General features: G+C 46.1%; 1 protein-coding gene across 1 annotated transcript in view; it reads right to left on the minus strand.

The window, feature by feature from the left end:
* TRIM71 (tripartite motif containing 71) overlaps positions 1 to 17,109 on the minus strand; it is a 55,160-nt gene extending 38,051 nt beyond the window's left edge. The window contains exon 1 of the mRNA XM_038129528.1: positions 15,894 to 17,109. Coding sequence (XP_037985456.1) covers positions 15,894 to 16,772 — 879 coding nt within the window. The 5' untranslated portion in view covers positions 16,773 to 17,109. The remainder of the gene's footprint in view (positions 1 to 15,893) is intronic.
* Positions 17,110 to 19,077: the final 1,968 nt, after the last annotated feature.

The following is a 19,077-nucleotide window of genomic DNA, read 5'->3' on the forward strand; positions in this document are numbered from 1 at the left end:
AATTAGGTAATTTATTTAACTGGAGTAAGAGCCACTGAAATACTGACTGGCACCTCAGGTCCCCCATTTCCCCTTCTGATGAGGAAGCCGGGCTCTTCCTTACTCTCCTTCTCAAGCCATTCACTCTTGTTCTTCTATAAGAGTCTCTCCCACAAGAGGCTCCAAAACACCATTTCAGAAGCTGTGTTTGAAAGTTCATTCACAGGAAATTGGATTTACACCTGCCTCATTTTTGAGATGTGCATAAAACAGGGATACAGCGGCACAAAGCCACTTCCCCACCATGACCTCCCACCCCCACACCTGAAGGGGCTCGGGTAGGGGGTGCAGGAAGGAGACCACCTTTGAGAAAGCATTTTGAGATGCAACTTATGAACAGATGCTGGAAACCCAGATCCTCTATTACTGTTATGGAGCTTAAATTACACATCCAGAAATTAATTCCAGTTGCTAATATAGGAGTCAGGATGTTGTTAGCATCCTGACAATCCCACTCAACCACTGAAGTCCTCTCATGTTCTGTAAGCACCTTGTCTCTCTCTCAAGTTTCTACATTCCACTAAAACTTGTTGCTTGAGGTGGGGATTGCACTAGCTGGTTTACAGCCCTTTGGGCTATGGGTGTCACTGCTTTCTGTCACCAGAATTTTCTATGGGAAAAGTCCTCCGAGAAGCAGCACTTCTCACAGAGAAGTCAGAGAGAGAGAAGTCAGACTTCTCTCTCACAAGGTTTAAGTAGGAGTTCTTCCCAGCACTCATTGGACTGGCTTGTTAGAGAAAAAGCCAGCATTGGGGGTGTTCCTCAATTCTTCAGTTCGTTTGTGGCACATTAACTGGGCTGAAGTCACCCTTCTGTGCATCTTCTCGAGAATTAAGTTCACTGCACAACCAGACAAACATGTGGCCAGCAAAACACTGGGTGTTTATAGAAAAAGACAAAGCTGCTTACAGCAAGAAAAGGGTTTTGAGTAGAAGCACAACTTCCCTCCTAACTGGGAAGCATTCTGGAATTAATAGCTAACTATTATAACCCCCCACAATATTGGGAATCCTGAAGCTGCAATAATTTAAACTACTTCTCAAGCCAGCTTCACTAAAATTGATATTAGAAACATGATCAGAACCTAACACAGCCTTTTTTCCCCAACTGTAGAATTCACCATCTGATCAACACAGCTTTGACCAAAACCAAATAAAGATCAGTAGAAAATACTCGGTCAATTCCCTTTTAATGCCGTAAAGGCTGAATCTCTTTTGTGCCAGACATTACTTTCAGATGCCAGCACTGTTGCCAAATTGTGTGGTCAGCTAATCTAGTGAGGGCAGATCTTAACTTAGCATATTTTAAAGGGATGTATACTGCAATGGGTCAGAGTTGAAAGTCACTTGACCAAGTAATACTCTATCTTTTTGTTCCAGGGTAGAATCCACAATTATTAAGATCTCCATACAAAATCTCAAGCCTACAATATGGTATATTAAGGCTTTCACTACACCACCACCCAATTATTCAGGAACACTGCACCAGAAAACATCACAAGAAACAACAAAGTTTTCAGAAAGGTCAGGATGGGGAGTAGCCAAGAGGTGGCAGTGTTCCTATCTGGTAAACAGGAAAACGACTAATTGGTAATAGCATTCTGTTGGGGTAGGAAGTCCAGTGGCATCAAAGTGATGAGCTGCAAGAGGCACAGTTTTTAAACAGCTTCTCTCCCCCTTTCAGCTGCAGCCCAGTTAAAACTGAATATCCTCTGCAGGCACCACAACCAGCTCAAAGCAATTGCCTTAAGAAGTAGTAGTAGTATACTACCACAAACATTCTAATTAGAGTAATTGAATGCATCTAGACAAGAAAGTGGCCATATTTTAATGCTTCAGTAGGCTTCTGTAAATGAAAGCATTTTAAGACATTGTCTATGCAATCGTGGAGGTCTTATTAATTGATGAAGAATTTTCAGATTTATAATAGAAATTGTACCTTGGACTTAGCACAAAAAAAAAAAAAGGGAAGAGTAACTCTATAAATCGGTACTTAAATTTCACTTGGCATTTAAGCTAGCCTAAGGAAATCCCAAGACTGCCTCACCTCTGAATTTTTAACATGGTTATTGAACACTGGAAGATGAAGTTTCAGTTCACATGTTCAGTGCAAAGGTCACAAGCTCTGCAAGACCATGATCAGAAACATTCCAGGGCAGCGTTGCTTAATTCATGGCAACAGCTTTATTTAACAAAAGCACTTGAGGAATGGTTTCCCTCCGTAACTCCATATGGGATCAAACATGAAACAAGTCAGCTTACTCCAAGAAGTGGCTTCTTTGACCACATGAGAGCTGGGTGTTTTGAGAATTTGTTTTGGCTGGTTTTGTTTCTTTTTGTTTGTTTAAACTTCGATTTGCAAAGATCTTTCATTCTGAAGGCATTTCCACCTAGCTGTAGTAGAAAGAGTGATGGCATACATATTTGGCAGGAATGTCTCCCCTGCCTGGAGAAAAACAGATACATGAAATGGGGAAAAACAACAGACACACCATGATATTCTGACTCTTACTGATCCAGGAAAGTATCTTCCAACAACAGCCATTTGGTTCCTAGTGAATGACTAGCAGCAGTTTTCCTGGGCTAGACAGGGGTTTCTGAAGAGGAGGAGTTTCCTTTCTTAGATAATAAGTATAGCATTTTATATAATTTCACATCACACTACTAAAAAAAAAAACAAAAAAACTTGTGCTACCTTATTAGAACACGTGCATCCAAAAGAAGTTACAAGATTTGGAGCTGTGTCAATCACCTTGGATTATTTCCCCTACTACCTCCCTCCTTCTGCAAGGGATTACCTAGCTGTCTATCAAAGTATCTCTGCCAGGGGAGCCAAATGGAAAACTGCCCATCTACATCCAAAATCTGAATCCACTAACACAGGTGGATAACACTTATGCACACCTTAAGGAAAAAAATTTCATACCAGAAAGCTTTGGAGCAAAATCATACACCACTAAAAATAATGAGAAAATTGTTCTCAAAGGGAGGAATAAATTGCAAAAAGCTGAAAATTAGGATAGAGAGAATGAGGGAGGTTATCATTATCCCAAATAGTTTGTCTGATTTCCATCCCCAGACAAGCCATATACAAGCGTACCTGAATTCCGCAATAAGGTTAATAACGCTGTGTTCTCATATGCTGAGAAATAACTGGACGAAACAAACAAGATTTCCAAGGCAGCATTCCATGTCAGTGAGTCTCTCACCTGCTGACAGCACATTTGGATAGCATACAGTAATCTCAGCTGGGAGGTATCACTATTCTATTTTTTTATTTTGGTCTTTGTTTTGATATGCAACACTTCCTCTTTACAATCTATCCCCTAGCTGGTGAAAAGTGTTTCCTTTTATGTTTCCTCCTGGGATGGTGTTAAAATGAATTCAAAATTCAAACAAACACATTGGTGAAAATATTGTGTTCTCCTGTAGACAAGATCATATTGAATTTCATGCATTATATGGTATTTCCAATTGAGACCATGATTTTTTTGTATTGCTTACATTAGAAAAATATTAAAATAATATAAGACAGGACACCATCAAGGCTTCCCCATGATAATTTAAAAATTTAAGTGGAAGGACACACTGTAAACCATTTACTCTAAAATACATACTAAACAGCTTTCCTTTTTTTTCTGAAACAGCTGTATTGAACATTGGTGAAGACAAAACAGCAGTTCTGACAGGGTACTGGTTCAATACATTATTCCTAGATTGATTAACTGTCAAGATTTATCTTTCATTTAGGAGAAAATAAGTTGGTCCGGTCCTATTATCCTAGCCAAACCCTCATAAATACCATATAAAAATGAAGTTTACATGCATACACTGACAATATATAATGAAGACAAATGAATGGCAACAGAAGAAGTGTATTACTGAGCAGCTGAGAGGAATGAACACTTGTTCCACATTTACACAGTGACTTGCACTACCAAAACCCACGACATTTTAATAGTGAGATGCTTAGTCACAAGAATGTGTTATAATGAAATGTACAACTATGGCTTTCACCAAAAATTTATTCAAAGTATCCATGCTCAACTTCCTTCTCTAAGTTTAAGGCAGAGCTGGGGAAGGAAATGGGATGAACTGGTTTGGACCAGAAAAAGGGACCTTCAATACATCTTCACTCCACACCATTGAGGAGCTTCATCAGCTGAAGCTCCTTAGCAGCCTCTGTTCTCTGCTGAATGGCACAGGCTGGCATTAAGAACAGGTGTCAGAAGTCATATCATGTACAGAATAAAAATGCTATGAATTATATTTACAAGGACGTTAATTGAAAGGCATGACTTCACTCTAAGAAACTAGTGGCCAAATGAGGCAGCTGAGCAACTCCTCCTCACAAAGTTTCTGCAGCTAGACAAGCAAATTGGAAACCAATTAAAATAAACCTATAAGTAGTTCAACACCCTAAATAACTTCTACAACTATAGAAATTATGGTACTCTCTGGATAAAAATATAAGTTAATTGCTTGCATCTAAGCACTGAGATATGAAAATAAAACTATTAACTTTAAAAATGGCTCAAGTTGGGGTTTTTTTTGTTGCAGTTTGTGAAAGTAAGCGCATGTTAACACCTGCGCTTTTAAATTATGGTTCTCCTATTTGTTCTCACAGTGTATAAAGTTTTTTGGCATTGTTGCCAAGAGACCGAGATAGGAGCACTAGTAAAGACTATCAGTAATCACGTACTACTTGAACTCCCTTCACTGGCTCAGAGGCATAGGAAAAGAAATGAAAGGACTGACAAGGAAGTGTTCCAGTGAAAGAAGAGCCTCTGGATCTAAGCCAAGCCCAAGTATGCCACTACAAGCTCAAGTGGCCAGCCACAGAATCCAACTACTCCAGTCTTTGCAAAGACATGCTGACCTTACCTATATACCAAGTCAATGCTAAAGCCTCCTACAAGGGGAAATGAAATGCACACATTATATTAATTGTAACTGCAGTGCTTCAGAACTTCCAGCAAAAAATCTCTCTAGTGGCTCTCTATAAGACCTAGCTTCCTAAACCATAAAGAATTTTCAATTGTTACTACAATGTACCAATGCGTAACAGCATCAAGGTGTACAACTGCTCCCTTGGAAATATTATTTGAAGAATAAGCCACTTGGAATGAGGGGCCCACATGTTCTCCATCAGGTTCAGCAGAACATTGCCTTAGAGGCTTTCCACTTGTTTTGGTAAGAGACAAAGAAATTAGGCTGACTTGACACAACTGCTCCTGAGGAACAGTTCAGATTCAGAGGCACGTAATGAACTACTTTTGACAAGATGTAAAGGTGGGATAATTCCACCTTTGCCAGAAAAGCAGTAACATGAAGGTAAAGCCATGTTTGTTTTGACAAGTCACAATTGTCTAAAACTCAGGAAGTTTATCAAATTTGTAAGCATTGGAAGTGCATACAATGCACTTCCAATGGAAAAAGCACATCTCAGGAGTGGCTGGAGGTTCGGAGTGGACAGCCCTCCAGTAAATTGCCAGCTATGCAGCAAAAGTCACTTTAGGACACTTCAGCCTTGCTTCCACTCAGCCCAGCCTGCTTGGCCTGCCCATTATGAACCTCCCTATGAACCATTCCACCAACCACCACACAGGGTAATTCAAGTAAGGGAGCAATGCTTCAGCAACAGAAAGCTCAAGGGCCATACATTAATAATCTAGCAACAGGCTCAGAGCCCTTGAAAAATTAGTAATGCAAGAAGAGTGCAGGAGCTACCATGGAATATTGTCAATTAAAACACACATTGTCTAGAGCAGAGAAAGATGACAGCACCTTCCTGCTAAAAGAGGGCATGTAGTTACCTTTTGGAACTCTGTCAACAGCCACCATTTATAACTGCAATCCAGTTCTTAATTCTAATCTTAACAATGCTTCCATGATATTGGGGGAAGCAGGGATTATTACATCTGCCCCCTCAATGACAACTGTATTAAGTACAAGAGAGGAAGATGCAAGGAGATATTAAATCTTACCCCCATTACCATTTCAGTACATACAAGAGCAGCACTAGAAAGACTGGGACCTCAGTGTTCTAGGAATTCTTTTGTATTTCACCTTCTCCAATTCCCAAATGTTTTTTAGTGTTGCTTCTTGATTCTTTCAGGGTAGAATCCACTCCAGACCACTGCCTGATCTTTCCAGTACCAATTTCTTTCTTATGATAATTTTGGTTTTGTTTTTCTTTTTTTCTTCCATAAACTATCCCTCCTTTCTTCCCATCCAATATTTTCCCATTCATTTAAAAGCCTTTAACACAAGTTGACACCAAATACATCCTGTTGGGACATAACTGCAACACTGTAGGTACTTCTACAGTAACTGGCCAGGGGAAATTATTTGCCATTACTTCTGTCTAGTATTCAGTCAATTCAGATGAATTCTCTTGTATCATTATCTGCACAAGAGTCTATGACTTGCAAGCACTTCAGTGGGAGAAACAATTTTCATTTTCCCCTACAAATAACCACTTCTCTGAAGGGAGGCTGTCTGGTTCTCACAACAACTTCAGCTAGCTTGCTGATCAGTCAGTTATCGATTAAAGAGAATCTGGTTTCCAATCTGCTCATCTGGCCACAAAAGCTGTGTTTGGGACACTCAGCCGGCTCATTCGGCCACCGGTTTCTTAACAGAGAAGCCATGCCTTTCTCAAGTAACATCCTTGTATGGATCAAGTATTCTTGAAATTTGAGTGACTTTGTCTAGCAGGCTGCAGACCCCCTTCACGCTCCAACTTCAATGTATTAAATCTCCAGTGCCTTTGGGCATACCATATATAGCGGTGGGGGCGGGGTGTGCTGCAGGGGGCTGGAATTTAACCCTTTACCAGCACTGCTTTTAAAGGGAGAAAAAAAAGGAAGGCTTGGAGGCATGCTGCTCCTTCTTTCCATGTTCTAAGGCTGCTCCTTCTTTCCATGTTCTAAGAAGGTTCTTCCTCAAAGCAACAGACCTGCTCTACCTCACTTACACATGCACTCACTAAAACATTCTGGAACTATACAGCTGACTTCCAAAGCACAGCAAGACACAGCAGCAGCAAGACCCCCGGAGCTACCTGGTGGCTGTCCCTTACACCCTCCACACCTGACATGGCATTATTCAAGGAGACAGAAGATCAGCAACAGGAACCTCGTCAGGCAACCCGTACTGACTGGCTCACTGGTGCTTCACACTACCAACCCTGACACAAGGCAGCAGCATTTCTCTAGTGCCTGATGCTGCACTAGGTTGGATTACAAAGCTTAAGGGCATCCGTAATGCAGACAGCTTTCAAGCTTTGCTCGCACCCAATATTTAAGGCTAGGGATTTTTATTTTGTACACTTAACTGTCTGACAGTGTGAATAGCTGCTAAAAAGAACCACTGAAGTGAAGGGGGAGGGAAAAGGGGAGGATTTGAAGTTTGATAGCTGACAGTTTACCCTAAATAATAGTTTGCCTTTTGTTAACCAAGAGCAGCTGAACACAAGGCTGTATAACATAAGTTTTTTAGCATATGCCAGCCACTCTGGACAGCAAGTGCCTAGACATCCAGAGCCCACAAAACCCAAGACAACATGGGACATGGGGAAGTTACAGCAACAAGCTCCACCACTACCATCCAAGAATCACACTGAAGTTTGATTGCTGAATTTCAGGTCCCTGCCAGCCTTTTAATCCAGGCAAACACAACATTTGATAGTTCTGTACATTCACAATACCTTGCCTAGCAAAAGGAAATATTTACAGTAAATGGTAGTTTATAACAACATTGGCTATCCACAAAATATATTCGGGGGATGGGGGGGGGGGCATGTAATACAAGTAACCAACTGAAAAAGATAGGTTCAGCAAACTTCCCAGAAAACCTTTAAATATTTTGGTTATACGTGGAGACTAACCAACACTAGAGGGAAAATGATGCAACACAAGTTCAGCCATTACCTTTAGCTCAGTAAAGGTAAAAAGCTATTACCTTTAGCTATCACCTTTAGCACCCTTCTCCCCCACAGCACAGATTAAAGGGCAAGCACATTGCTATTCTCACATCCCCAGAAAGCACTGGTATAAGAGCAGCCTTGGTGATTGCTTGTGTGCTCTTAGGAGAGAGAATGCTGTAGTAACAAACAGGAGTAAAACATAGCTACTGAGGTGACAGCAGTCACCTTTGGTTGGGTAATTTCTCTACTGCAGAAATGAGTTTAAAGACAATTCACATGTTTCTTCAGTTGAGGTTTTCTCTGTAGCATTCAAGGCATACCTCACAATGCCCAGAATTTTAAGTACCCAACTCTGAAAAGTGACTTGAACCCACTGCCAGTCCAACAAGTTTAGAGCTTGCCTCAAGTCGCCTCCCTACTTCTGGGAGAAAACTTTTCCTCCTACTTTCTGGAGAAAATCCATTTTCTCCAAGTCAGCACCAGTGCAGAGGCATACAGCACAAAGCATATAGAACCATAATACAGTAAGCATTTGAAGTTTCCATTTAAGTCTTAGTCACTTCAAAAATATTTCAACCACATATGAAGGAAACTGCTAACTAGTCATCATCCTAGCCAAGAAGTTCACCATCTGGGGTTTCAGCAAGGCATGTTACACACTCAAGTGAAATAACAGGAATGGTGCTCTTATTTCCTAGAGCTGAACACATCACCATGAATTAATTCTGTCAGTATTGCACACATATCCAAGATGCCTGAACAACACAGAACGTATATTCATGAGCTTCATCCGTGGGTACTGGGTTCTATTCCTTTTCATTCTATGCTATACAGCTAGAGCATTCAAAGCTGGCCAACATTTTTAGTACCTAAAAAAGATTAGCAGCTATGGACTCTATAACTGAAAATAATTTATTTTGTTGAGGTTGATAGCAGAGGAAGAAACAAGAAGCTGAGAATCAAAAGAACTTTAGAAAAGAAGCACACTACTGTCTTAGCCACATACAATTTCTCTTCTTTAAGATGGTATAGCAAAGAGGAATCATAAAATAACTTCTGAGGTGACATTACATAGCAAAGAAGTTTTTGTACTCAAGGAGATAGTATTGCTCCAATTCCTTAACAAGTTTTTTGTTCCATTTCTGTAACTTGATTCAGATGCACAGGCTTAATTTGTTAGGAGGACCAAACCCATCCCACCCACAGAGCCCTTCTTCAAGCACAGCCAGGGAAAGGAGAAAACAAGCTATGGAAGGGGCTGCAGCTGAGCCCACAAAGAGAACAGTTGAAACAAAGTCAATATGCCTAATATATTTTGGGATGAGGGACATCCATTCATTACATTAACCAATACTTGGATTGCCAAGCAGTAGCCAGTCCCATCCAGTATTTCTACACTTTTAATTAAAAGACTTTGAATGACAGACTAAAAGCATTAGTAAAAATTGTGTACTACATAATTATGATCCAAGACTATATTTGTAACTGCTCCACTGAAAGTGGGTTACAGCTGAAGACAATAAACCCCTTCTGTGATATCTTATCTGTGGTAACATTAGTCTTGCATTCAGTGCTTGTTCATGCAGCTTAAGATCTGTGCTCTCAACACATCGTGGTTCTTTCTTTGCCTGATGGAAAGACACCAACAGCTTAGCAGGAAGGAAGGGAGTATGGGAGGAAAACGAGGAAAAGACTGGGTCAGGACCATATTGAAAGAGGAATGATACCTCCTTGACTTTAAAACAGAGGAATTCAGTAGTTTTCCTTAAAGGAAGCACGGTCTAGCAAGCATGTTTAAATGCTCTGAAGATTTAGCTGAAAGGAGAAACTACTACACATGATGAAAGATTTCATCTCTAAATTGAAGCAAAAACTCAGCTAGACCTTCTCTCCCAGTTACAAGATACACTTTAAGGCATCAGTTCTAAGAAAATTGTAATTTTAAAGAATTATGGGTATACAGTAGTCTAGTTTCATGCCTATTTATTGCACGCACATCTCCAGCTGTATGTCACTACAGCCTCAGAGGTCTACACTGCAGCCTGCAAGCATTAATGCCCTTAACACACAGCAATATTCTTGGGTTGTCAAAGACAGGCTCTAAGTAAAAACAGTCCATGAAAGTTGCCTGAACATCCAAGGCATTTCTGCTTCTTCCAGTTTTTACTTGCTGAAAATTGTCTGAAGTCATGTTTAATTAAGCCAGTAGTGTAACAACATCATATTATCACCAAGAGAAAAACCTGACAGCTTTGCTCTATTTACCCTAAAATGGTGAGCAGATTTCAACACCAGTCAACTGCAAAGCAGAGGAGGTTTGGATTCTCCAATATTAAAGCGGTTTTAAAACCCAAAGTTTTAATTCTCTTACTAAAGAGGAGTTAAATAAAAAGACTTCTGCATGCAGGGAAGAGCCAGGAGCTGAAGATGTGATGGAGAAGAGGCATCTAAAGGGAAGGTAAGGCAGAGTAATCCCAGAGGTTTACATCTGAGAGCTGAACAGTATTTATAAGTTAAAAAATATTGTGAAACAAAAGATTATTCCAACCTCTTATCGTCCTAAGGATGTTAAATCCACATTCCATAAATCACATATGAACAAAATAACTTACTACCCTGCTTTCTTCATCACAAAAAAGTTAAAAAGAAAAACACAACTGTCAGTAACCTAATCTGAAGCACCGTCCTCAGATGGGCACCTGTATGTGCATTTGGCATCAATAGAGAAAAGACACAGTAAATATGATAAATGAAGGCTGCATGAGTACGAAGAAGTATATGCAGTTTCTTACATACCCTGGAAGTATGAATTTCTCTAGCTCATGCACATTTTTTTCCTCTAAAGCTGAAGCTCTAGTAGTCACAACACCAGCGACACAAAGTATCACATTTTAAAACCACTGCCTCTGGATACACTCCTAAAATTTTTCATCTCTTTGTTAGGCAGCAAAAACCTTAACCAGTACAAAGAGAAACAGCAAGAGCCTGTACCACACACTGCAGTTTCATACAAATAACCCCTGAGCAAGAGATGCAGAACTGGAACTGGGAGCTCAGGCATACTCCCTCTGCATCAGCAACCACTTTGGCGAGACGTGTGGGTGGATGGCACTGGGAGCACCACGGAGCCAAGCTCAGCATTTGGCAGTACAGAAAGCCATTACACAAAGGCAACCACATTTAACCTACCATTCCTGTCTAACCACTCCATTCCTCCTTTCCCCTCATACCAGTTCAGCCTGCAATTAAAATAAACTTATACCAGTGCTAGCAAAAGGGAAAAAAAGTTTTCTGTCGTGTTAAGCAAGTTAAATTGGCTCACACAAGCATCTCCTGAGCGTGCACCGCCAAGCCTGGCAAGAACAGAGGAGGAAGTGAGAGCCTCTATTCTCTGAGTAGCCATGAGATGTTAAGACAGCTTGCTCCCCACTGTGAAACCACAGCTTTACCCTACATAACACCTTAGACAAACTCAATCAGTAAATTTAGCCAAGGTACCAGGTAAGTAGCTTTCAGTTCAGCTGACAGCCATGCAGTTGAAAGCTTTCCCCTATCCATGTACAATCCTCCAAAAATTGCATCTTTCACAATCTGTAAAACAATAAGAAGGAATGCATTTTATTTGTAATCTAAAAAGATAAGAAATCCAGGAATATACGCAACCCCAGAACTCAACACAGCAATCTGATTTTAGCGAGTCTCGCCTGCATGCTCCAACAGCCCCATGAACCACTGCAACTCACTGATCTGGCAAAAATCTTAAGTTTGTAAATTAATTTGATCAGTTAAGAACCTGACCAAAGACAGACATGATGCAAGGAGAAGGAAGGAAGGAAGAAAGAGTGTGTCTAAGGGCAAGAGGAGAAAGACCTTTAAAATCCTTTCTTGCAACAGAGGGAGCTGTGCTGCTACAGGGTTTTGTCTTGGTAGTCCATGAACCACTTCTAAAATGGAATCTGTAGAGCAATGAGAACTAGAAGGGTCACACATCATTAAGCTGACTGAATCTGGTAACCCCACACTTTCCCTAGAAAGTGTTGGAAGTCTACTATTTAAGTGTTTTGACCATCCACCACTGTTATCATGAAATTATATCCAAGCACACAGGACCTGAGCTCTGACATAAATGAAACCCCAATTATTTAACTTGCAACTTGTGGGATTTCCCACTTTCTGCAAACTCACTTAGATGGCTTGTATTGATAAACTAAGTGTCCTACAACTGTTCCAACATTTTTCTAAGATCATGGTTTAGTTTACAGCCTATTCATACTTCCCAGAAAAGAAAAACAGAGGTGCCTTTTCAGTCCAAGATGAAACAATCAAGAACACATTGACATATCAGGGAGGATATTTGATTTAATTATAGGTAAGACTGAAGTACAATGTTTTTCAACTCCTCTGTCTAGTTGGTTTTTATAACAATAACATCCTAGTTGCTACTGTAGCATTGATAGTGCTGTACACACAAAAAATGCCAGACAAAAGAAAATTATCAGGGTTGCAATATGGTTACTTTCGTAGAATGCTTTGAAACATCTGAAATTAAGCATTCCCCCTGCTGCCACATTAATGGTGCATTTTACATCAGACAGTGAGGTTCCCAGTAATAAAGCACCAGACTGGATTTCAACAGAAGCTCTATGACAAAGAATTGTCTTCTGCTTCCCACCAACCCCACAAGAGTTTTAGTCACCTTCTTTCATGCATCACTGTAGTATCTGCAGGCACTGCCACCCTGAAAGCAGTGTTCAGGGTTCCACTCTCTAATGTTTGCCACTACTGTAACAGTCAATATTCTCTGTTTCAGAGACTGTTACGTACTCATAGCAAACAACAGGAGTCAACAGCTCAACCATCAACAGCTCAACCAGGACCAGAACCATCTCGACTAAAAAGAGACTACACGCCAGACACATCCCAGTTAAGAGCTGAAATCTGCATTTCTTGGCATTAAGAGGATGAGCAACTACACGGATCTTGTCTGGAAAATGTGTATGTGTAGTCTTGTTTTGAGACTCGGAACACCCAGTAAGCAGCCACCCACGGTGCTATTTCCCTTCTCACTCCAGGGAGTCTAAAAACGGAGGTGGAATGAGGGAAAATTATGGGGAACGGACAGTGATTCCCAGAAGGAGGGGTGGAAAGACCAGAGAGGAACAGGATGAAAGGTAACAAATGAGTAGCAATATTAGGACAGGAGTATCATGTTCTAGGCAAGGAGGCACGAAAGGGAGGAGCCAGCAACTTTCGTGCAGAAAACCCTCCGGGATGGGGTCAAACTCCTTATAACAGGGTAAGGGAGATATATCCTGGGGAAGAAGAATTCTCCATTTAAGAGAATTACTCTTCCAGCAGCTTGCAGATGAGATCTGCCTATGCCCAAACCTTACCTACATGACTTAATCAGAGGGAATATCCTGCTCACCAGCTTTTCTTCACATACAGAGCAGAACCCGAGTTTTTAACCACTAATATTAAGGTTTCAGGCTACCATTCCTGCCTTGCATTTTAGGTTTGTTTTTACACTATTAGCCCAACAAAGTGCTTAAGTGATGCACTAAGTACTCTCCTGGAAGGCTGCCTTTCTATTATCGTTCCTTTTATGAGGCTGTAAATAGCATTCTTAAACAAGCAATAACCCTCACAGTTTTGCAGCCACCCTTTCTCAGAAGAAAAAAAAAAAAAAGTTGTACACCTCACCCATATTTTTAGCCAAAGTGATAAAGATTTACAGACAAACTGTTCCCAACAGTCAGACTCTCCCAAACAATTCCTCTCGAGTGAATAATAAATACTTGCAAATACTGATCAGGCACACACGCATTAAGGAGCCACCAAAACGCACTAATCAAGAACAGCAGTAGATCATTAATTTGCAGAATAAAAGCCTTTCTCAACAGGAGCTGAAGGCTTGAAAATACTTACTTGTTTTAAAACAATTTCTAGGTCTACAGGACACAGGAACACCCAAACCCACTGCTTTTAAGAGTTGTACTCTTTTCAGAGTGCACTCTTGAAAGTAAAATTATTTATGTAAAATAAATTAAGCTTTTTCAGAAGTTACTTCTAGAAAAGCCGTACAGTTTTAGCAAGGGTAGAATACCTTTGTTCCCTTTGCAATTTAAGCTTTTAAGTCCACAAAATACCTTGGAGCTCCTATCCCAGCTACTCTTTTACTCAGTGGATTCAGAATACATTGCAATAGAAGCTGGATATTCTGTGCTATGGCCAAAAGCCCTCAATTGTTTCATTTTACACACTCCAAAAAGAACTTTCACCCTACTGAGAACACAAAAACTAGAAGCTTTCTAGCCTGTACCACAAAAACCAAAGTTGTACTTCAAAATGAATGCAGAAAGATGTTTTTTCCTAGTGTCTTAAGAACATCATGCCTCATTTCAGCCTAGCATTCAGTATTACACAAGTGCTTCAGGAAGCCCACTCTTAGGGAGATACTGAGATACCACAAAAAGCTGAAAGCAGCTCAGCTGCCATAATGTTTCTGGGCGGGCTTTTCTTTTTGTTAAAAACTTGATTGCTCCTCAATCACACTTCATGCCCCCCCAAATGTCATTTTAAGGTCTTTCTTTTTCCACAGAATTCATCCGCTCTGTCCTCTGCCACCAGCAACTTTAAGAAACACAAAATGCCAAACCTTTCTAGAATTATTTCATAGCCATAGCAACATTAGAGGAGATAGAAAAAGTGTCCCTGAAAACTGAAGACAAAGGCATCACCACATTTCCCGGGGCTAAATGCCTTCGTGTATCTGTTAAGCAAGCATCCCACAGGAAGCTCTTGTACTGCCCCTGTCCTCAGGCAGGTTTTCCCCTGAAGCCCCTTGTGCTGTCCAATTTCATCCTGGGAGGACACTACCTCCAACACCAGTTACTGGAAAATTCCAGCAAAATCCCCCCGCATTGACCCCCAGAGCAAAAGGGGAAAGTCAGCAGATCGCCATTTTCCAGCTTCAAACGAAAAATCAAGTTTCAAACTATCACAGCAAGAAACTATCCCAATGAAGCTTCAGACACTTTCAAGTACATTTTGAAGAAGCCACTGCCTCTTTTAAGATCTATGAAACAATACTTAGGGTCACCAGAATCAGAACTTGCAGAGCCAAAGCGTTTTAAACTAAGACCATGTAAAGCAAGTTCCTGTTTTTGCATCAGTAGATGTTTGCCTCCACAGAAGCAGACAATATGTTGACCAAGAGCAGTAGATGTAGCTGGCACATGCAAGCGTGAGTATATCTGCTAACTTTTTCACTGCCTTTTATCTATTTATAATTAATTAATCAAAAAGGTGTCCTTTTCTCAACACAGTTATCTTCCTTCCCTGTTTATTCGTTTTTCTTTCTCCAGTGGGTTACACGCCGGACACGGCTGTGCAAAGCAGACTCCACAAACCAGTTTAACTTAGCATCGGGACTCTGGGGGACCCCAAACCTTTTTCTCTCGCATCTCCATGGCCCCGCCACCCCTCGGTACGCGCCCGACGAGCTCCCTCTGAGGGGCACAGCTCCCGCAGCAGCAGCCCAATGCCCCCGCTGCAAACCGCTCACGGGCAACCGGGGCTCCGCCGGCCGTCTCCGGGGACAGCATGTCCCGCACCTCGCGGAGGGGCCCCCCGGCTCACCTCTTCCTCCTCCTCCCGAGCGGCGGCGCGGAGCAGCGCCCGGTGGGAGCGGGGCGCGCCCGGGACGCCGCCGCCTCGCCGCACGCCCTCCCCCGGTGCGCCAGCGGCTCCCGCGCCCCGCACCGGCCGCTCTCGGGGCGGCCCTGCCCCCTGTCCCCAGCCCCGCGGCCGGTCCCCGCCGCCCCCCGGCAGCGAGCGATGCGGGCGGGGGCCCTCTGGCGCCGGCCAGGGGCGGGAGGGCAGCCGCCCCTTCCCTGCCTCCCTCCCTCCCGCGCCGCGCTCACCTCGTCGTCGTGGTGCTGGCAGTAGCTGGCCCGGTCGGGGAAGACAGAGAGGATGTTGTACGGCGAGGCGGGGTAGGGCGGGCTGAGGGCGAGCGGCGCGGCGGGGCCGGCGGCGGCGGGGCCGGCGGCGAAGCGCTCGATGAAGTGGTCCTTGGTGAGGCGGACGCGCTGGTGCGCCCGCACGCAGTTGTCGCACAGGTGCTCCTGGCAGTCGAGGCAGCGGGAGCTGGCGGCGTTGCCCTCGTCGCAGGAGCTGCAGCGGGGCTCGCCCTGCCGGCTGTGGGGCCGCCGCAGCAGGAGCGCCGCCGAGCCGCCGCCGCCCGAGGAGGAGGACGACGACGACGTCGAGGAGGGCGCGGCCGAGGCGGCGGCGGCGGGCGAGGAGCCGGCGGCGCGGGGCGGCCCCGGCGGCGGGCGGCCGTGGTGCCGGTTGTTGCCGCCGCCGCCCCCGCCCGACCCCGCGGCGGGGCCGGCCCCGGCGGCGCGGCCGTTCTTCTGCTCGTCGGCGGCGGCCGCCACGACGACGACGTCCAGCAGGTTGCTGAGGAGGAAGTTGGAGGAGGGCAGCGCGTCCATGCCCGAGGGCTCCGAGATCACCACCTTCTGGTCGCAGATGGGGCAGCGCAGCTTGAGCGCGTCCCCCGCGCCGGGGTGCCGCTGCGCCTCCAGGCACTGGCGGCAGAAGGCGTGCAGGCAGGGCAGGACGTGGAGCCGCCGCGGCGGGCCCCCGCAGGAGGAGCCGCCGCCGCCCCCGGAGGAACTGGAGGTCTGCGAGGAGGACGAGGAGGTGGAGGAGTTGGACGAGAGGGGAGCCGGCGAGCCGCACATCTCCTTGCACAGCGGGCAGATCTGGAAGTCGGACTCGGGAAACGAAGCCATTTGCGATGGGCCTGACTCCCCGATGGGGGGCAAAAACGTGTCTCTCCTCCCTCAAACCCTCAAAAAAAAAAAAAAAAAAAAAGGAAAAAAAAGCAAAAAAAAAGCGTGGGCGGAAAAGCAGAGGCGCGGGGAGAAGGTAGTTCTGCAAGCAGCTTACGAGCAAGCTGGCATCGATCAGTCGTTTTGCCAAGTGGGATCGATGGGCCGGTTTTGCAAATACGGTGTCATCGATCCGGCGGTCTGCAGGGAGCTGGGTCCTCTCCTCGTACCTCGCCGCTGCCGGGCTGGCTGCTGCGGGGAGGGGGGAGTATTTTTGGTATCAAGGTGTAGCTGTCCCGTTCTCCCTCAGTAAATGGATCCTCTCGTCCCTCTCATGTACTTAACCCCCGATTCCCCGTTGCATTAGACAAATTGTATCGATTCCCCGATCGGTCAATACCTCACACAGTCTTCTCATCTCCCCCTCGGGTCAGCAGTTTGACAACGTGGTTTGGTTACTTGTCCTCTTCCTCAACGGAAAGTGCATGGGCGCCGACCGCCCGATCCCCGCCGCATCCAGCGGGGACCGAACTCTGTCCGCCGGGGCTTGGCTCCGGTTCCCACGGCCGCAGAACCGGGTCGGGGCGGCAGTGCAAGTCCCTCTCGGCCGGGCGGGTGTGGGGCAGCAGGGGCTTAACTCAAGTTTCGCTCTTTCTTCTTGGGGCGTTGGGTTTTTTCCTCTTTTCCTTTAAACCTGTGCTTGTCGGGGGGGAAGGGGAAATTTCGTTTCAGTTCCCCCCTCCACTTTTGCAATCCAGAGCAGCTCTAGGAGAGAGAGAGGCACTGAAACACAGTGGCCAGGCAGACTTCTCCGGCTCCAGTCTTCCCCCGCCGACGCCTGCTCCACCACCGCATGACTGGGGGGTGGGGATGGAGGGCGGCGTTGGTGCCCACCCCACCGGCAGAGACTCACGCTGGCGGGACGCGGAGGAGGAGATGGGAAGAATAAAAGGGCTCCGAGGACGGCCAAGAAGGGCAGTCCTCTCTCTCGCCTCTCCGAGTCCCGGCTCCCGCCGGACGCCTTCCTTTACGCGGGGCTCCCCGCGGAGGGCAGCGCCGAGCCCGCAGCAGCCCCGGCACACGCGGTACCCGGCGGCGCGGGCGGCTGCTGCCGGCCGGTCAGTGCCGCGGGCTCGGCGCGGCTCGCAGAGGCTGCGGCGGCCGGGCAGAGGAGCAGCGGCAGGTCCCCGCCGGCCGCCCTGAATTATTCATGGGGGGTGTATTATATTCGCTCGCACAAATTGGAGCCGCTGTGCAATGCTATCCGAGAGCGCTACGCTCGCCCCCTCCTCCTCCGCCTCCTCTCCGGTTCTCTCTCGCTCTGAGCCCCTGCAGCGCCTAGGATCACATTTCCTTTGTCATCTCGCCTCTTCGCGTGGTGTTTTATTGAGAAAACAAAAATAATATAAAACCCGAAGAAGAGGCGAGAGGAGGGGGGGCGGCGGGAGGAAAGCAGCGAAAACCAAAACGCCCGCCTCCCCCGCGATCTGCCGAGCCGGAGCCCACCGGCCCCGGGGGGTAAATTAGCAGGAATTACTCACTGATGCGGCAGCACCGTCCCAGGCGGCGTGGGATCCGGGGAGAGCCATCGCGCCGGGCGCCTTCCCCGCCGGGCGGGGTGCGGAGGGCGGCCCCGGGGGGGGCGCGGGGCTGGCGGCGGCGCTGGCTCCGGCCCCGCTGCGGCCGCCGGCACTGGGGCGGCGCGGCGTGCGGGAGCCTTTTAAGCTCCGACGGCGCGGGCTGACTTCCGCCCGGCTGCGGGGGGCGGCCGGGGGGCGGTGGCGGCGGGCAGGAAACATTCGCCCTCCTCCGGCCCGACCTGCCCCCATCCGCCCGCATCCAGCCCCCTTCGCCCACCCCCCCATTTTTAATACAGGCGGTTTCAGCGCCGGGGACCCCCCTACCACCGCGGGGCTGACGCGCCGCGGCTCGGGCGGTCGCCAGACCCTCGCGCCCTTTTTGGGTTTGGGATGCGAGCGGGACTTCGGGGCCGTTCTTTGAAAGCACCGAGGCGTTAATGCAGCTTCAAACATGAAGTCTCTCGAGTAATTGTTGTCTGACGCCCGGTCTAGAGGTGACGGGCTCCTCTCCGCGCTCTTGCGGTCGCCGCCGGCTCTGCCGTGCCCGGGCGGGCGAGCGAGCCCGTGGGGTGGGTTGCTGCTGGGCAGGGACCGGCGCTTCCTCTCCTTCGGAGTGACGCGATGAAGTTAGCGAAAATTAGCGGGGATGCCATTTGCGCTGCTGCGAGACCTCACTTAAATAAAAC

This window comes from Motacilla alba, chromosome 2 (genome assembly GCF_015832195.1).
Source record: "Motacilla alba alba isolate MOTALB_02 chromosome 2, Motacilla_alba_V1.0_pri, whole genome shotgun sequence".
NCBI lineage: Eukaryota > Metazoa > Chordata > Aves > Passeriformes > Motacillidae > Motacilla > Motacilla alba.